The sequence below is a fragment of the Limulus polyphemus genome, unplaced genomic scaffold (assembly GCF_000517525.1).
Source record: "Limulus polyphemus unplaced genomic scaffold, Limulus_polyphemus-2.1.2 Scaffold3896, whole genome shotgun sequence".
In the NCBI taxonomy this organism is placed as follows: Eukaryota; Metazoa; Arthropoda; class Merostomata; order Xiphosura; family Limulidae; genus Limulus; species Limulus polyphemus.
Window position 1 is genome coordinate 56764 of NW_013669506.1, and position 17488 is coordinate 74251.

Genomic DNA, 17488 nt, shown 5'->3' on the forward strand with positions numbered 1-17488 from the left:
ACCCAGTGTCTCATAGAACCTTCACTTCTTGTCCCCAACACAGCCTTCACATGTTGGCATATTATTATTTGTTGACACCTTGATATTTGTCACTTGCTCCCATCACTATTGGCACTGTTGATCTGTTTGCTAATTTGAGCTGACCATTTGTCGTGCACTAATCAATCATGCTTTTTAATATTGAATTTGACAAGTAGTCTTGATTCTTTCTTCTGGCAGCAGCATCCTTAATGCCAGTCACTTTTTTCTTACCAGCACTGTCTTTGTAAGTATTTCCAGCTGTTTTATGTTGAGGTTTCTGCTGTTGTTTGCTGGTAATGGACTTGCACTCTTTTGCAATGTGCTCCATTTTATAACAAACATAACATCTCTTCTCCCTTCTGTCTGTTGACCTCCTGTCAGCTTTTGTAAATGCCTGCTTCTGATCAGCCATTACTGGTTTCAAATTTATCTAGACATTTTTGGACTTGCCAGTTATACTACCTCCATGGACTTCTTTATACTGTTCTGTCAGCTTGATCATCTTGTCTAAATCTTTTGGTGCTCTCTCCTTTTAAAACAGTGGCATGTCAGTTGAACACATGGTCATGAACTGTTCACATACTAAGAAGTCTGACAGTCCCTCAAAAGTATTTTTACACATGACCATGTCAGTCCATCTGGTGAAATATCGACGCAAACGTGCCACAAACTGAAATACAGTTTTTCCAGTGTTGGGTTTGATTCCTCTGAACATCCGATGAAAACCTTCTTCAGTAAATTCATGTCATTTTAGTAAAGCTACTTTTAATTTGTCATAATCCATGGCATCTTCTGATGTCATGCCTGCATATACTTGTAGCCCTTTTCCTGTGAGAAGTGGGCTACTACTGTTGTGCATATAAAGGTGGGCCTACTTATTTCCGCTGTCATTCACGTTTTCTTCTATCATCATTTACCACTGTATAATCCTGGCTATGGCTCTCCAACTGTCAGAATTTAAAAATCTGATTTTTGCTAATTGTTAAAATAAAGAGGATTTTAGTTATATTTCTTAATAGTATAAATATATACTGTTACGTTTCTGCTTGTTTAATAATTTCCGGTAAAAATTCTTTCCGAGGAACTTCAGTGATACAAGTCACTTCTTGATTAAAACTAGTTTATTTTTTCTCAATACAACTTTTTGTAATACACAGAATTTCCACAGTCACTTAACAACCTTTATAACACATGCTATAAATCGCAGTGCTTCACACACTTTACTTACGGTGCCTACTGTTTGCTTGACTCAATTATTTTTCTCTTGTTTTATTTGCCGGGCTTATATACTAAAAAAGAGAGCATCCCGAACAAACTAGGAAATTTACGATCATTCAAGAAACTCCTCGCACACGCCACCAGTGTCACATGACTTTCGCTATCGTAACAATACTATATTGTTGTTGGGCTTGAGATTCTTCCACCGTAGGTGTCTGTGACTTGTTTGCAATAAATTCAAAGATAAATAAACAACACACACTTTACTTGTTTTCAAAATAATATATATTCGGAACAAGATAAAAGTATGTACAATAAATTCTTCAACACTATACATATTATGGACATATCATAAACATTATATATGTAGTTCTCTCCTTCTTGTCAAATATCCACTTACGCTTATTCAATTACTTTAGAATTTCAGTTTACAAGCTAATCTATCATCTCTATTTCTATCGCACTAGTATTCTGTGTGTCATTCACTTACAATTGTGGCATGAGTTACCATAATCGTTTGGTCTTGTTTCTTTTGTCAAATTGCATTCAGGCTGATTCAGTTACTTTAGAACCACGCTTTGACGGATTAAAATTATTTTTCTTATCTTCTTTTCTACTATTAGTTTCACTCTAACATATTAAATGTTGGGCCTATCACTTCTATGATAGTTAACTTCACACCAACTTTATTCTCTTTTTCTATTATCTGTCTGCATTTTTCCCGCTCATCTCACACTTTTAATATCTTTATTACTTAAGCGTCTGTCTGCCTTCTATATTCTCCATGTTGAAGAATTATTAACAAAACTTCCTACAATCGTCTGCTTTTAACTCTTATTATAATAAAACTAAACAATAATAAAATATTCACTCACAAATATATAAATTAATCACTAATATTTAAACCAAACAGTCTTTTATATTATGACAGTCTGCCACATTTCATGAAAATACACATGCTGTATTAAAAGTTATAGTATGGAAACTGTAATGAGTACAAAATGGATATGAACTCAGTTTATTTGACTAAGCCTATATGGAAAGAGTTAAGGAACTAAGCTTGAAAGTTGAAGACACAAAAATAAGCTTTATTTTTAGCTTAATAGTTGTATTTATTGTAATTTTGTTAAATGGTTGGCAAGCTAATTGGAACTTCCATATTGACCACCAGCTGGACAACCACATCTTAAACATTACCTCCAGCTTTCATTTCCTTAGTCTGACCCTTGTAGAACTGAACAATTCAACTTGGTTTCAACTATACTTGAACATAACCTCCAGCTTTCAATTCCTTAGTCTGACCCTTGTTGAACTGAACAATTCAACTTGGTTTCAACTATACTTAAACATAACCTCCAGCTTTCAATTCCTTAGTCTGACCCTTGTAGAACTGAACAATTCAAATTGGTTTCAACTACACTTAAACATTACTTCCAGCTTTCAATTCCTTAGTCTGACCCTTGTAGAACTGAACAATTCAAATTGGTTTCAACTACACTTAAACATTACCTCCAGCTTTCAATTCCTTAGTCTGACCCTTGTAGAACTGAACAATTCAAATTGGTTTCAACTACACTTAAACATTACTTCCAGCTTCCATTTCTTTAGTCTGACCATTGTAAAACTGAACAATTCAAATTGGTTTCAAATATACTTAAACATTACCTCCGGCTTTCATTTCCTTAGTCTGACTCTTGTAGAACTGAACAATTCAAATTGATTTCAACTATACTGAAACCTCCATACAAGCTTTCATTTCCTTAGTCTGACCATTGTAAAACTGAACAATTCAAATTGGTTTCGACTATACTTAAACATTATCTCCAGCTTCCATTTCCTTAGTCTGACTCTTGTAAAACTGAACAATTCAAATTGGTTTTGACTATACTAAAACCTCCATACAAGCTTTCAATTCCTTAGTCTGACCCTGTAGAACTGAACAATTCAAATTCATTTCAACTATACTGAAACCTCCATACAAGCTTTAATTTCCTTAGTCTGACCATTGTAAAACTGAACAATTCAAATTGGTTTCGACTATACTAAAACCTCCATTCAAGCTTTCAATTCCTTAGTCTGACCCCTGTAGAACTGAACAATTCAAATTGGTTTCAACTATACTTAAACATTACTTCCAGCTTCCATTTCTTTAGTTTGACCCTTATAAAACTGAACAATTCAAATTGGTTTCAAATATACTTAAACATTACCTCCAGCTTTCATTTCCTTAGTCTGAGTCTTGTAGAACTGAACAATTCAAATTGGTTTCAATTATATTTAAACCTCCATAAAGGCTTTCAATTCTTTGATCTGATTGTGTTTCAGGTAAGTTGTAAATAAATGTTTTGTTTAGAAAAAAAAAAGATTTACAGTTTCCTTTTTAAGTAATTTTTGTAATTCTGAATTCACACTGCAAGAGTATATGATTAGAGGATATCTAAAAAATAAAAAAATATATTATTTTGTTTGAGAATTGATTTAGAGTTAATGTGATATAACTCATGTTAAAAGAACAGTATTGTAATAACTGTATTCTTGTGAACATTCAAATTGTATAAGATTTAATAGAGATATTCATAATTTGAGACTGGTTGCTATGCAGTTTGAGTGGTTATTTTTTTATTTCAGAAACTTCATATTCCACCTGACCTCTCTGAAACTGCTAGCAGAACCAATAAAGATCCAGTAGTGGACAAAATATCTCATAAGTTAATTGGCTGTAGTTCTGCTACTAAGATTGAGATTGACTTCTAAACATGTTTGAAGTTTATGTAAATATTGTGAAATAAAATTTTGAAAAACAATCATCTTTACACTGATAAAAAATGTATTATCTTTTCAACTTTGTCAGATGTTTTTACTTTCATCAGTAACTAATTGGTAGTTATCACATTCCTTGAATGTTACTCAAGTATGGTATTAGTTAACAACAACTGCCTATTAGGGTTTTACCCCTGTGAACTATGTTGTGTTAATGATATAAGTCGGAACCTGGGCTGTCTTATTTGAAGCATAGCATCGGTTAATAACAACTGGTTATTATGGTTTTATCACTGTAACCTGTGTTGCATTAATGACACAAGTCAGAACCTGGGCTGTCTTATTTGAACCATAGCATCAGTTAATAACAACTGGTTATTAAGGTTTTATTACTGTAACCTGTGTTGCGTTAATAACACAAGTCAGAACCTGGGCTGTCTTATTTGAAGCTTAGCATAATAAAACCTTAATAACCAGTTGTTATTAACTGATGCTAAGCTTCAAATAAGACAGCCCAGGTTCTGACTTATGTCATTAAATCATTCAGGTTACAGCGATTAATAACAACTGGTTATTAAGGTTTTATTACTGTAACCTGAATGATTTAATGACACAAGTCAGAACCTGGGCTGTCTTAATTGAAGTATTGGGTAACCCTCTAAATTCAAATAGTTAACTAAGTAAAAAAACCATAGTATTGGGTAACCCTCTTCCAAATTCAAATAGTTACCTAATTAAAAAACAAAGTATTTGGTAACCCTCTTCCAAATTCAAATAGTTACCTAATTAAAAAACAAAGTATTTGGTAACCCTCTTCCAAATTCAAATAGTTACCTAATTAAAAAACAAAGTATTTGGTAACCCTCTTCCAAATTCAAATAGTTAACTAATTAAAAAACAAAGTATTTGGTAACCCTCTTCCAAATTCAAATAGTTAACTAATTAAAAAACAAAGTATTTTGTAACCCTCTTCCAAATTCAAATAGTTACCTAATTAAAAAACAAAGTATTGGGTAACTCTCTTCCAAGTTCAATTCTCTACCTAATAAAAACTTGAATATCAAGTAACCAACTTTCAACTTTTTATGTAGCAAATAAAAACTTTTTATTTTCAATTTAAACTATGTAACAATAGAAAAGTGGAACTAATAAGGAGTTACATGACCATCTTTTGAATTAAGATATGAATTTAGAAAAATAAAGCATAAGCTCTCCATCTTTCAAATTCAAATATTAGCAGCAACATTTTCTGAATTACAAGAACAACAGGAAAACAGAAATGATCAGTCATGAGCTTCGATCCTCAAATGTTTAGCTAATAGAAGTTGTAGTTGCTATTTATTGCTTAACTTAATAGATCTACTAGAATTTTATTAAATTGTTTTGAAGAAACTCATGCCAACTAGGCTCTGATTTTGATTATTAACTCTCTGAAGATGTGAAATTCTTTGAGGAATAAATTTTCTGTTGTGATCAGAACTGAATACACTTGAACTTTTTGTATTACCGTAGCAGATTATAAAAAGAATTCAGTATCGTTTGGATAAAAAAACAATGGGCATTGATTGTTGCACAGTGGACAGATGACAAGATTTGTAGAGTCCAGAAATGCTGTGTGAATAACCATATATGCAGTAGGCAGACAGAGTGTTACATCAACAAGTAATTGGGCTTTTTTTTACCAGTTTAGTGGACTCGTAAACCAGATCTTCAATGTCATAGCTTAGCAGTTAATCTGTTTTTTGCATCAAAAAAATTTAAAATATTTACAAGCTTTTAGAACAAGAAGAATAAATCTTAGTTTCTCAAAATTTATGGGGAATGAGCAATCAGTATCAGATCGAGGGCTGTGGTATTTAAGTATGAGTGTTGGTTATAGGTACAACTACAGACAAGCCAGATCTGTACTTGTGGGTAGGAGTTTGAAACTCTTAACAAACTAGCAGTAAGGATGATATGCTGTTCAGTGCATATCTATGGCCACCTGCAACTGTTTATGGCATAAAATAGAACTATTAAACAGCTGGTTTTAGACTGGCCAAATAGAATCTGTTCTGTTTCCAGGAACGTAATCCTCTTTGGTTTAGCCTTTGGCCTTGGTGGACAAAACCACGACCTCATAGTAATATTTAATTTTGTGCCCTTATCAGTCAACTAATGATTCACTGTTTTAGTACTCCATTAGTCACAACAAAGTTTAAGAAAACTTGCAACTTATGACAGTAACCACTATGAACACTCCAACAGCCATGACATTGTTTAAGAAAACTGTTGCAACTTATGACAGTAACCACTATGAACACTCCAACAGCCATGACATTGTTTAAGAAAACTATTGCAACTTAGGATAGTAACCACTTTGAACACTCCAACAACCATGACAGTGTTTAAGAAAACTATTGCAACTTAGGGTAGTAACCACTATGAACACTCCAACAGCCATGACAGTGTTTAAGAAAACTATTGCAACTTAGGGTAGTAACCACTATGAACACTCCAACAGCCATGACATTGTTTGAGAAAACTATTGCAACTTAGGGTAGTAACCACTTTGAACACTCCAACAGCCATGGCATTGTTTAAGAAAACTATTGCAACTTAGGGTAGTAACCACTATGAACATTCCAACAGCCATGACAGTGTTCAAGAAAACTGTTGCAACTTAGGGTAGTAACCACTTTAAACACTCCAACAGCCATGACAGTGTTTAAGAAAACTGTTGCAACTTATGACAGTAACCACTATGAACACTCCAACAGCCATGACATTGTTTAAGAAAACTATTGCAACTTAGGGTAGTAACCACTATGAACACTCCAACAGCCATGAAAGTGTTTAAGAAAACTGCTGCAAATTAGGTAGTAACCACTTTGAACACTCCAACAGCCATGAAAGTGTTTAAGAAAACTTAGGGTAGTAGTCGTTATGAACACTCGGATAAACTGATAACTTTAGAAATAAGAGTGGTAATTGAAGTAGCAAAGGGTTAGCAGAAAATCTTATTAAAAGTTAAAAGTGAATTTTCTCCCTCACTGAATTGTTAGAAGAAACAGTGAACACAGTGCTTTATTGAACACAAGTAGCCCCAAAATAGAATTCAGACAGACTGGAGGACAGGCATTGCTTACACTAGAGATCTTTCTATTTATGAATTTGACTTTCTTGTTCCTTACTGAAAGTGCATTGTATTATATATACAAGATTCTGTCATGTCATCCCTCTTAATGTGTAAGCACTCTCGATGTTGCTGTTGGTCATTCCAATGGAAAAAGAAGGGAGGATATGTGTTGTCACTGACCTCCTTTATATTGAGTATCATACTAACCATTCCTACAGCAATCTTTTTGACAAGAAAGTGCATACTAAACCCAGGACAGTAGATAAGTAGAGCTAAAGCCTCTTTTTTTTTCCAAACCACCTCTATATTGTCTAACCTACATAAACTGGAAATGTATTCATGAGAAGAATTTTGAAAATTTTTTGTTTGATAAATGCAAAATATTTATTTACTAGAAAGGAAAAGAACCACCACTGTTAATTGAACAATTTAGGTTTTAAAAACAATTACATAAAAATCATCATCACTTTCTCACAATATTGATGCTGTTATGAAAAAACAGTGTTTCTTCATTGTTGGCATGTTAACTATGATTCTCAAACAAACACCACAAAAATTTTAATTAAATACCATAAATTATTTAGATGAGTACTTTCTCAAAATTGTCTTTGTAGAAACTTTGAGGAATCAACAGTTTTATGTGAGTGACCACTGAATTTGAAAATAGCCTGATCAATTTAACATTATTTATATGTGACACAGCATTGCTAAGCCTTGTGTCCCAATTTATGATTTTTAATTACATTAATGATAAAATACCTGCTTTACAAACACTATTATATTACAACTTGGTTAGAAGGTACACCATCTATTAAATTAATACTTTAAGAGACAACCCAAGCACAAAATATTGTTTTAATGGTTGCTATTATTGGGTGTTTTGTTTTTTTTTGTAAAAAAAAACAATGATAAAGTCCACTTAATAATAATAACGTTTTTTATTTCTTGAACTTCAAATACTACAAGTTAGCTTTACTAATTGTTTTGAGACTTGTAGGTAGATATTATATAAATATAAAAACAGCAATATATTTTGGAATAGTTAATGATTCTGTTGATGATTGACTACTGTTTGTGTTAGTCAGTTTGTAACAGGCTTTGTTTATCATGCAAGTGTGGTATATTCAAGCTTAGTATGGTACCATACTATGGGTTCTCTACTCCCTTGGGTAATGTTTAAAACTTTTTTAAAATGATTCTATTTTTCATTGTTCTCTGTTTGGATGCAATGAGGTGCTCAAGTAAGTTACTCAACTTTTACTAGAAACATGCTGTGAGTGTGTTCATATCTAGGCTATTCTCCTATGAGAAAAAAACTCGTTAAGGAGTTAGAAAAAGAGTTTTTTTCCTTGTTAATAAATTGGATAATAGCTAAGTAGCCTCAACGTTTACTAACACTTGACCGCATGCTTGCCATGGGACTGGGTGCAGATATGGCTTTGTACGTGTTACTCTACTGTGGTTTGTTGTGATATCAAAAACCAGGTTTGCCCATGAGTCTGATATGTATTTAGAAGAGCTGCAGTATATGTCACTGCTGATTTTTGTTTTTGTCCATTTCATTTTCTCTATTTAAGGCTATAAGGAGTTTCAGAGAGTTGAGTGTAAACCTTCACCTTTAACAAATATATTTTTAACTTTTTTAATTTGAATCATTGCAGATTCTGTGTTTGAGAGAACTGAAGTCTGACATTTTTAACAAAGTAGTCATACAGTAAAATCGAAACTTCACTTGGATTTTACTATACTTTGTTTTATAATAATTTTCCTTTTAATGTGTTGGAAGATTTTTATATGATTGCTGTGTTTAATTTATCATACCGGGGGTTTGTGCTAGAACTGGTAAGTTTTCTCAATAAAGGTTTGTGTACATTTATGTTATCAGTTCTACATATCCAGTAGGCACATACCCTTTTGTTATGTATTATAGTGTATTGTGTTGGATTTTGGATTTAATAAATATTTGTTCTAGCATTTGGATATTTGCATTTCATTTGATATCCTAGATCCTCCTGTTAGTGGGTCTAACTGCCTACTCTAACAGATATCCTAGATCCTCCTGTCAGTGGATATAACTGCCTACTCTAACAGATATCCTAGATCCTCCTGTTAGTGGGTCTAACTGCCTACTCTAACAGATATCCTAGATTCTCCTGTTAGCAGATATAACTGCCTACTCTAACAGATATCCTAGATCCTCCTGTCAGTGGATCTAACTGCCTACTCTAACAGATATCCTAGATCCTCCTGTTAGTGGGTCTAACTGCCCACTCTACCAGATATCCTAGAGCCTCCTGTTAGCAGATATAACTGCTCACTCTAACAGATATCCTAGATCCTCATGTTAGTGGATCTAACTGTCTGTTCTAACAGATATCCTAGATCCTCCTGTTAGTGGATCTAACTGCACACTCTGAAGTACATCCATGAGCCACAAAATACCAGAGACTAGTAAGGAAGCTGAAGGTTTGGTGCTATATCAAATGATATGGTTTGTGAAGTTTGTAGTATATTTAAGAGAAAGAATGGACAAGTTTGTCAAAACCTCAGTAAAGTATACTAGTCTAAGAACAATAGAAATGTATTTTTCTAAAGGAAGACAAGTGTATCATCTGAGGGGTGTTAAGTTGGAGGCCAAGGCAAGGTGGTTTGCAAGTAGGATGGCTAAATCTGGGGGTGTCTGCTCCTGAATCTTGGACTTTTGCTGTTGCTGCAAAGATCCCTAGTTGTCAACATGCTGCAGATAAGAGCCTAGAATGCGGAATGAGGTCATTTGGAGTAATCAGAAGACCTTACGAAGTTCTACCCTAAGGCTGAGCCTGGACATTGGAGCCCAAGCAACAAAGGATCATCAGGTTGTCAGATAGTCTAGGGATACTAAGTGGAGTGATCTCTACAGGGCTCCTGTCAATCAGTGAGATAGAAGCCCAGCTCTGGAAAATACCGTCTGTAGTAGAAAGACGAGAAACACTAGTGGTGTATGATCTCTACCAACATGAGCTATTTTGGTGGAAAGTGATACAGCAAAGTTGTCAACAAAATCAGTGCTCAGTGGGCTAACCATGAGGTGGCATTGTACGAGTTTCACCAGCAAGAACTATTTTACCAGCAGGTGAGGTGGAGGGCTCTCATACAGGAAATTGAAAATTAAAGGCATAAGAGATCTCTGTAAACAGAGGTGCCCAGCCCTGCCAAGAGTCAGTAGTAAAGTACTAATAGTGAACATATTCCAATAGCATAAACTGTTTTGCCAGCAGAGGAGATGAGCAGGACTGAGACAGAAAATCTCTCCATGAATAGAGGTGCTAGTCACAAAGCCAAGAATTGGGGGTGACAAGTTGTTGATGGATCATCTTCAGACAGAACACCAAGTCTTTACCTACAATGAGAGTGACAGATGGGCTAGCAGAAAACCTCTCCATCAAGAGAGCACCCTGCTGCTTTACCAGTTAGGATTGAGGTACCATTAGTAGACAGAGTAAACCAACATGAACTGTTTTGCCCAGTGGCAATGCAGAAAATGACCACCAAAAGATGAAGGGTGAAGCTAAGAGAGATTTTCCCAAGGGAAGAGGCAAGTTGCTGATGCAACTGCTAGTCGTAGGACAACCAGGCGTCAGCAGGACCTGTGAAAAAGACAATGGGATTAAGAGCCAACACTCATCCTAGTATGGAGCTCCCAGACACTGATAACTCGTGGCACCAATTCATACCAGATTGTCCAGTCAAACATTAAATGTTAGTCTAGTTGAGATATGTTTCAGCACTGTATACTATAGTTTACCTGGTGGAAGAGTCGTGGCTGAGTTATACCAACAGTTTGACCTGGTGGGAACTGAATCATCCACTAAACTGAATTTACGGATTGTAAGAGGCATCCCTCCAAGAACTTTGGTACCTTCACTGATAATCTATATTGCTTCCATGGAAAGGCATGACCTGCAATGGTTGCATAAGGCAATCTTCAATGACAAGTTTATAGAGGGACTTCTGAGTGAGGTAATTAAGCATCACTAATCGAAGTGGTATCTGAAGCAATACAGTTTGACGTGGTTGTCTAAGAAAAACTACCGGAAAGAGGAAAGTTATGGCAACAGCTGTCATAGTATCTTCAGGTGTGACCCACCTGACTTAAGCCAACACCCATTCCAATGCAAGCATTCCCTTATTTTCCACTGCCTGTGTCTATTTGTTGGAAAGTTGTGGACACAAAAGGACTTTAGCATTACCGAGTTTGGTCATTATTTCTATCTGTTGGTATCTTCCATATACGATACATGTGCCCTTGTAGGTCCAGTTCATGTTTGTCTTTGGGCCCTATAGGGCGATCGTTTGCTACGAGGGTTTTTCTGCACGAATCTCGATCCACCTAATAATTGGTTTCAACCTCGTATCTTTTTGATTGAATATCTTCCAGTTGAATGTCAGATCACAGTTGTTCTTCATCATCACTTGTAGATGCCCCATCTTGGACCATACTCTTTTGTACTTTTAGTTGACCGTCTTCACTATCTCATGTTTCCTTTTTTCAGAGTGTTTGCATGCATCAGCATTTCTGTGGTTCTATCCAGGGCAATGCACAATGTTATAGTTGTACTTCTAAAGTTTCAGGGGCCATTTCACTATCTAGCTTCTGGATTGTGAAACATTCACTAGCCACTTCAATAAGCGTTATTTGTTGAGAGTGTAAACTTTTGCCAATATAGATCATAATGGAAATGACTTAGGGTTCGGATAACTTTTATTAGGTCTTTTATAGTTTTCTAGTTACACAATATCTCATTTATACAGTATTCACTGCCTTGCTAAAGTAGGCAATCACATGTTATTTTGCTATGTTGTACTTGGGATAACACTGCAATATCACTGACATCTATATCTAATACAAGTGAATATTCAAGAGATGAGTATGTTACTATAGAAGTAATGGTTAATTCTTTCTTCAGTTTGACTTGATAGAAAACTGAGTCATCCACTAAGCTGAATTCACGTAATTCTGAAGTAATTTGTGTTCAGAATGAGCCATATCAGAAAATAATTTTACAAAACAACAACATATCAGCACAGTCCAAGAAATCCTCTTACCCCATAAAAGATCTTTGATGTTGGCCAATTTTTTATAAATTCAATCTCAGACACTCCCTCTTTGCTGACTGTGTTCTAGGCACACAATCTTGATAGAACAATTCCCACTTCTTGGAATTCAGCCTATTTCCGAAGTTTCCTTAGTACATCATAAGGAATGCCCCATCCAGACTTGACTCAAATTTCATGTTGTTTTTTATTATTATTCATGGTCTTAATAATGACACTTTTATTTTTCAGATTCATGAATGTTCTTCCAACCTATAATTCCTCAGCACGTGCTGGGGTGTTTGTTTCTAATAAATCCTGGTATGAGTATTTCACTTCTTTAAGGTACAATGACTGCTCTCCTTGTTGACACTGAAAGCTTCTGGTGTACTACTTTTCAGGTACTTCACATAGATTTTCTGGTCATACACTGTAAAGCTAACCTAACCTTATATCCACGCCTTCACATGAAATCAGTTCCTAATATGCATTCTTACTTGGTGTCAATTGCCCACAAATCAGTTGTTTTTAAGGAGATTCCCACATTAAAGGTGATGTTACGTCTCTGGTCGTTTGATAATTACTCATAAAAATCCTTCCTGAAGAACTTCAGCGATACAAGTCCTTTCTCAAATAAAACTAGTTTATTCTTTCCTAATTCAACTTTGCAATACACTTAATTTCCACAGTCACCTTAACTTAATCACATGCTATAATTCACAACGAACGATTCACGCGCGTTACTTATGTTACTACCGCGCTTGACTCAATTCTCCGTCTCTATATCTGCCTGTCTGCAATTCAATTCTAATTCCCATTAATAATTTTGCTTTATCTGGCGCACTTATATACAAGAATAGAGGGCGCCTAGCAAATACTGGATTATTTGTGATGTTCCCCGATCTTTCTAGAACTCATTACGTGTTACCAGAGTCACGTGACTTCCTCTGTCGTAACAATAAAAACGATACTTAAGATGAACAACATTGTTTATTTATAACAGAAGGAGACACAGATAAACGTTTCAGAATTTACAGATTTTATCTTCAATATCTAAAGCAAAAGTGTGGGCGAAAGTTGTTTGATGTGGAGGGTTTTTTTTAATCAGTAATGTTTTAATTTTGATTAAATTATCATTATTGCAGCAGTATGTTTTGTTTATTTATTTAGGAAAGATGTAATTATTTTATTTTGCTTTAGATACTGAAGACAGAATCTGTATAAATCCGAAGCGTTTATCTATGTCCTCTTCTGTTATAAATATACAAAGTTGTTCGTGTTAAGTATGGTTATCCTTTTTATTGTAAACCTTTGAGGGGAGTTTTTATTCCATACATGCTTTTGTCTTGAAACACCTATTGCCTTATGGCTTACTTTTCCCATTTTGTTGTCTAACTAATACTTTCAATTCTTCTATACTATGATCAGGGGTAGTTGATGTTTCAATATTATTTAATCCGATGATCCCGTAACTTCTAAATGGTGCCTTTAGTTACTTATCTACGACTAACGGATTCAAGTCTCATTAACAAATCTAGAGCTTCTTTTAAAGATATGCAGGTACTTCAGCATAATTTGCATATTCTCATCTGTTCTTAGATATATGAATTTGTCACATGCTGATGAATCTATAATCCCATGTGTAACATCTGGGTAAAATAATTGGGTAAGCCTTTCCAAAATTTCCACAACTTTCGCTAAGATCTCTTCTTTCCTCCATACTCCGTTCCTGAGCTTTGCTTTGGAAACATGCTTCTGGTGTGTTGCTCCAAGCCTTTTGGGTGAGGTGGTTACCACTGTTTATTAATTACTACAGCTCTCAGATGGTTGCTTAAGTTTATTAGAGTTGGTCCTTTTGAATGGGAAGTTAGGTAAATAGCATGTTGTTCACTACTCCATCCATTCAATTTGGAAATTATTTTGAACTGAGTTTGATATGTCTCCTACTATCATCGTCCATTAGTTTTTCGATTGAGTGATGTTGTTTAAGGAACTGAGTTGGTACTGACATGACTGGATTAGTCCAGGAAGATCCTGCACTAACAGATGTTACAACAGTATTGGTAACAGATGTATGATAAATAGTTTTCCTATTTCATATTTTATATTAAATGGCATTTTCGGTTGAAATTCTTGAGCAGATCCAGAAAGTGGGGTAGCTGGTTTGATCTTTGCATTTGCTAATTCATTTTCCAAATGTCTTATTTTGTAATTAATGTTCTTTTTTACCTCAATGAAGTTGTTATAATCTTTCTGCACTTCATAGATGTCTCCATGTAATTCTTTAGTTTTATCAATACAGCCTTCCTGTACTTGTTTAATATAGTTGTTATAATCTTTCTGTACATCTCTAATAGCTTCACCAATCTGGTCTTTTATCAAATTTATTTGATCTTCTTTTTAATTTTCTGCTTATTCTTTCTATTATTTCATCATCTCCAGCACATTTTCGATCTCACTTTGTGCTCATGTTATCATCCTCAAATTTAGTCAAAGTTCAACTACATTTTCAGGCCTGGCATGGCCAGATGGTTAGGGCACTTTACTCACAATCTGCGGGTTCGAAGTTAAGTGTCAATTTAAGAGAGGCCTGGGTGGACAATTCAAAGGAAATTTACTCTGTTAAGGCAAGAGTATCTGTAATACCCAGATTGTGTCTTATCACTTCGTCAGAAAGATTCTTGATAATCTTATCACCAAGATGTCTTATCAATCTACAAAAACCAGTACTAGATGTGTCTTCCCATGAAAGTGGCACAGATTATCCATGTAAGCAGCCATAGCCTTGTTGGTTATGAATTTGACCCAATGGATTGCTTGATTTTCTATTGGATCAAACCATTGGTGCAACTTGACAATGACTTCTTAGCAGTTTCAAGGTTGCCTTCTCAAGAAAAGTTCAAGGTTGAATTTTCCAAACTAAAGAATAAGCATTGGGCAGCCTGTTCTAGTGATCAGCCATTTCAGGCAGGTAAAATGCTTCTAGAAATGGTTTAGGTGTTTTTCTGAACCCTTAAAAGCCAGGAGAATAATCTGCTTTGCTTCACTTAGAGGGGTCTGTGGTTGTAGCAAAGCCTCTCTTCTAGGACTTCTCAGTCAGCACCTATTGGAGATGTCACTGACATCATGGTTACAATAGAATAAATCCTCAGGGACACTGTTTCTTGAACGAGTCGTCTGTCTATGGTCCAGGGGGCAGAATAAGGAGTATTTATTGGCATTTGATCAATCTGTCTCGCTGGACCAAAAGTTTCCCCATGATCCATGGCCATTCTGGCAGGTTATTCCACAGCTCAGAGAGGCTCTCTACTACTTCATGGATTGACATCCTCACCATTGTATGTTCGCCATTTCACCTGCTGATGAGATAATTCCTGTTGGTGAATATATTATACCAACTGAACTTTCAATCTTTTTTAACTATTGTTTAGTGGCTTCGATCAGAGTGTGGGTAGGGTTACTCTAGTTGGTGAAAATCGGGAAGTCCTATACAGACTTCCCCATTTGATCTCAGACTTGCCAGGTCCCATTCCACTACAACAATTATCAGTCATTTGTGCATCCCTCATACTGAGGTAGATTTTCAGAAGAAAAACTTGACCGACAAATGTGAGTACACCAGAATTTGACAGCTCTCCTTCATGAGTCATTAGCTATAACCAGAAAGATGCCATGTACCTTTGTAGCATCAACGAAAGGTCCTCAACAAGGAAATTACTTTTCCTAGATCAAACAGTTCTCTTGGATACCCATCTCTCTTCAATGACCAATTCTCTTCCTTTTGCATAAGTCATTTGAGCTGTGGAAATTTTATTTCCTCAAAACGAAACAACAATGTTAAGTTAACGGCAATACACACATTATACGAAACACAGAAAAATTCCGCAAAGCACCAACATTTCTCCTTATAATTTATTCTGTGTTGATGTTAGAAATTTTCTCTCTATGAGTGACAAATTAAAATCTATTGATAAATGGGAGATTTTCACGCTATTTTCGTGTAAAATAATATTGTATTTTCTATCTGAGTTTGCAAAAAATAAAGAGAGGCTAAAGAAAAATGTTCAATCACAATAAACAATTATTATTCAAACAAACACATTGAAAATGTACCTTACTTGCCACCATGAACAATTGTCTTCACTGGAGAGTTGTATTTGAAGTTGTTGTTTCTAGCTTACTTGGTCTAAAACTTGTTCCATACTGAATAAATATAATGTTACTTACTGAACTCATAGTTGCCAGACTTGCCTCGAGTGGCTGGCAATACTTATGTGATTGGTCATATCCAATGAAACATAAAAGAGGTCATCACCCAAAGAGATCACCTCACTACGAGTATAGAAGATAATTAACTGTCTAACTTTACACAGTACAATAGTTTGCAGATATCCTTACTAAAGGAAGACATAAGGTGGTACTTTAGATAAATAACGCACAAAATATAGGTTAACAAAGCAACTGCAACTTTTGGCTATCTTCACCAATATGTTTTATGGAGAATGATATACCTGCACAGATAACAAAATTTGAAAATTTCATTAGTAGTCTCTCTTCTTATTTCTTTTCTTTCTCCTCCAACCACTACATGATCTCTCTTCTTGTTTATTTTCTCGTTCTTCTTGTTTCTTTTGCTTTTCTTGTATTGCTGCCATCAAATCTGCTAAGTTGTAGTTTGATTTGCCACTTCTCGTTTCCACCATTTTTTCTTTTCCATCCCACTTCTGACACAGATTTATTACGTATCTGCTTGTTTGTTTGTTTCCGGTAGAAATTCTTCCGAGGATCTTCAGCGATACAATTCCTTTCTTGATTAAACCACTTTATTTTGCCTCGATACAAACTTTTAGTACACAGGAGTTCCACAATCAGTACGTTTCTCTTCACGTTAAACTTAACAACTTTTATAATACACGCTATTATTCACAGCGATTCACAATCTCGATAATTTTGCTCTCGACAAGTACAAAACACACACTTTACGGCTCACTAGTTCGAAACTAACAGATTCATAAATTACACGGAACTCAAAGTAACTACTGCTCTCTCTTCATTCATATATCCCCGCTGGCGTTCTCTGCAAGGCTTATATACTGTTACCACATCGAGGTCACGTGACTAGTATCACGCCACCTGTTTCTAGAAATATCCTGTTCCTTCAAGAATGCCCTAGCATTTACTAGATATGTGTTAGTCTTGTATATATTGTTGCGTCATCGAGGTCACGTGACTGGTGTGGCGCCACCTATTTTCTAGAACTATCCTGTACCTTGGCGAATGCTCTAGTATTTACTAGAT

General features: G+C 35.2%; 1 protein-coding gene across 1 annotated transcript in view; it reads left to right on the forward strand.

Moving 5' to 3' along the window:
• Positions 1-4046, forward strand: part of LOC106470238 (elongator complex protein 4-like) — a 46515-nt gene extending 42469 nt beyond the window's left edge. Inside the window, exon 8 of the mRNA XM_013930780.2 lies at positions 3868-4046. Coding sequence (XP_013786234.1) covers positions 3868-3993 — 126 coding nt within the window. The 3' untranslated portion in view covers positions 3994-4046. The remainder of the gene's footprint in view (positions 1-3867) is intronic.
• The last annotated feature ends 13442 nt before the right edge of the window (positions 4047-17488 follow it).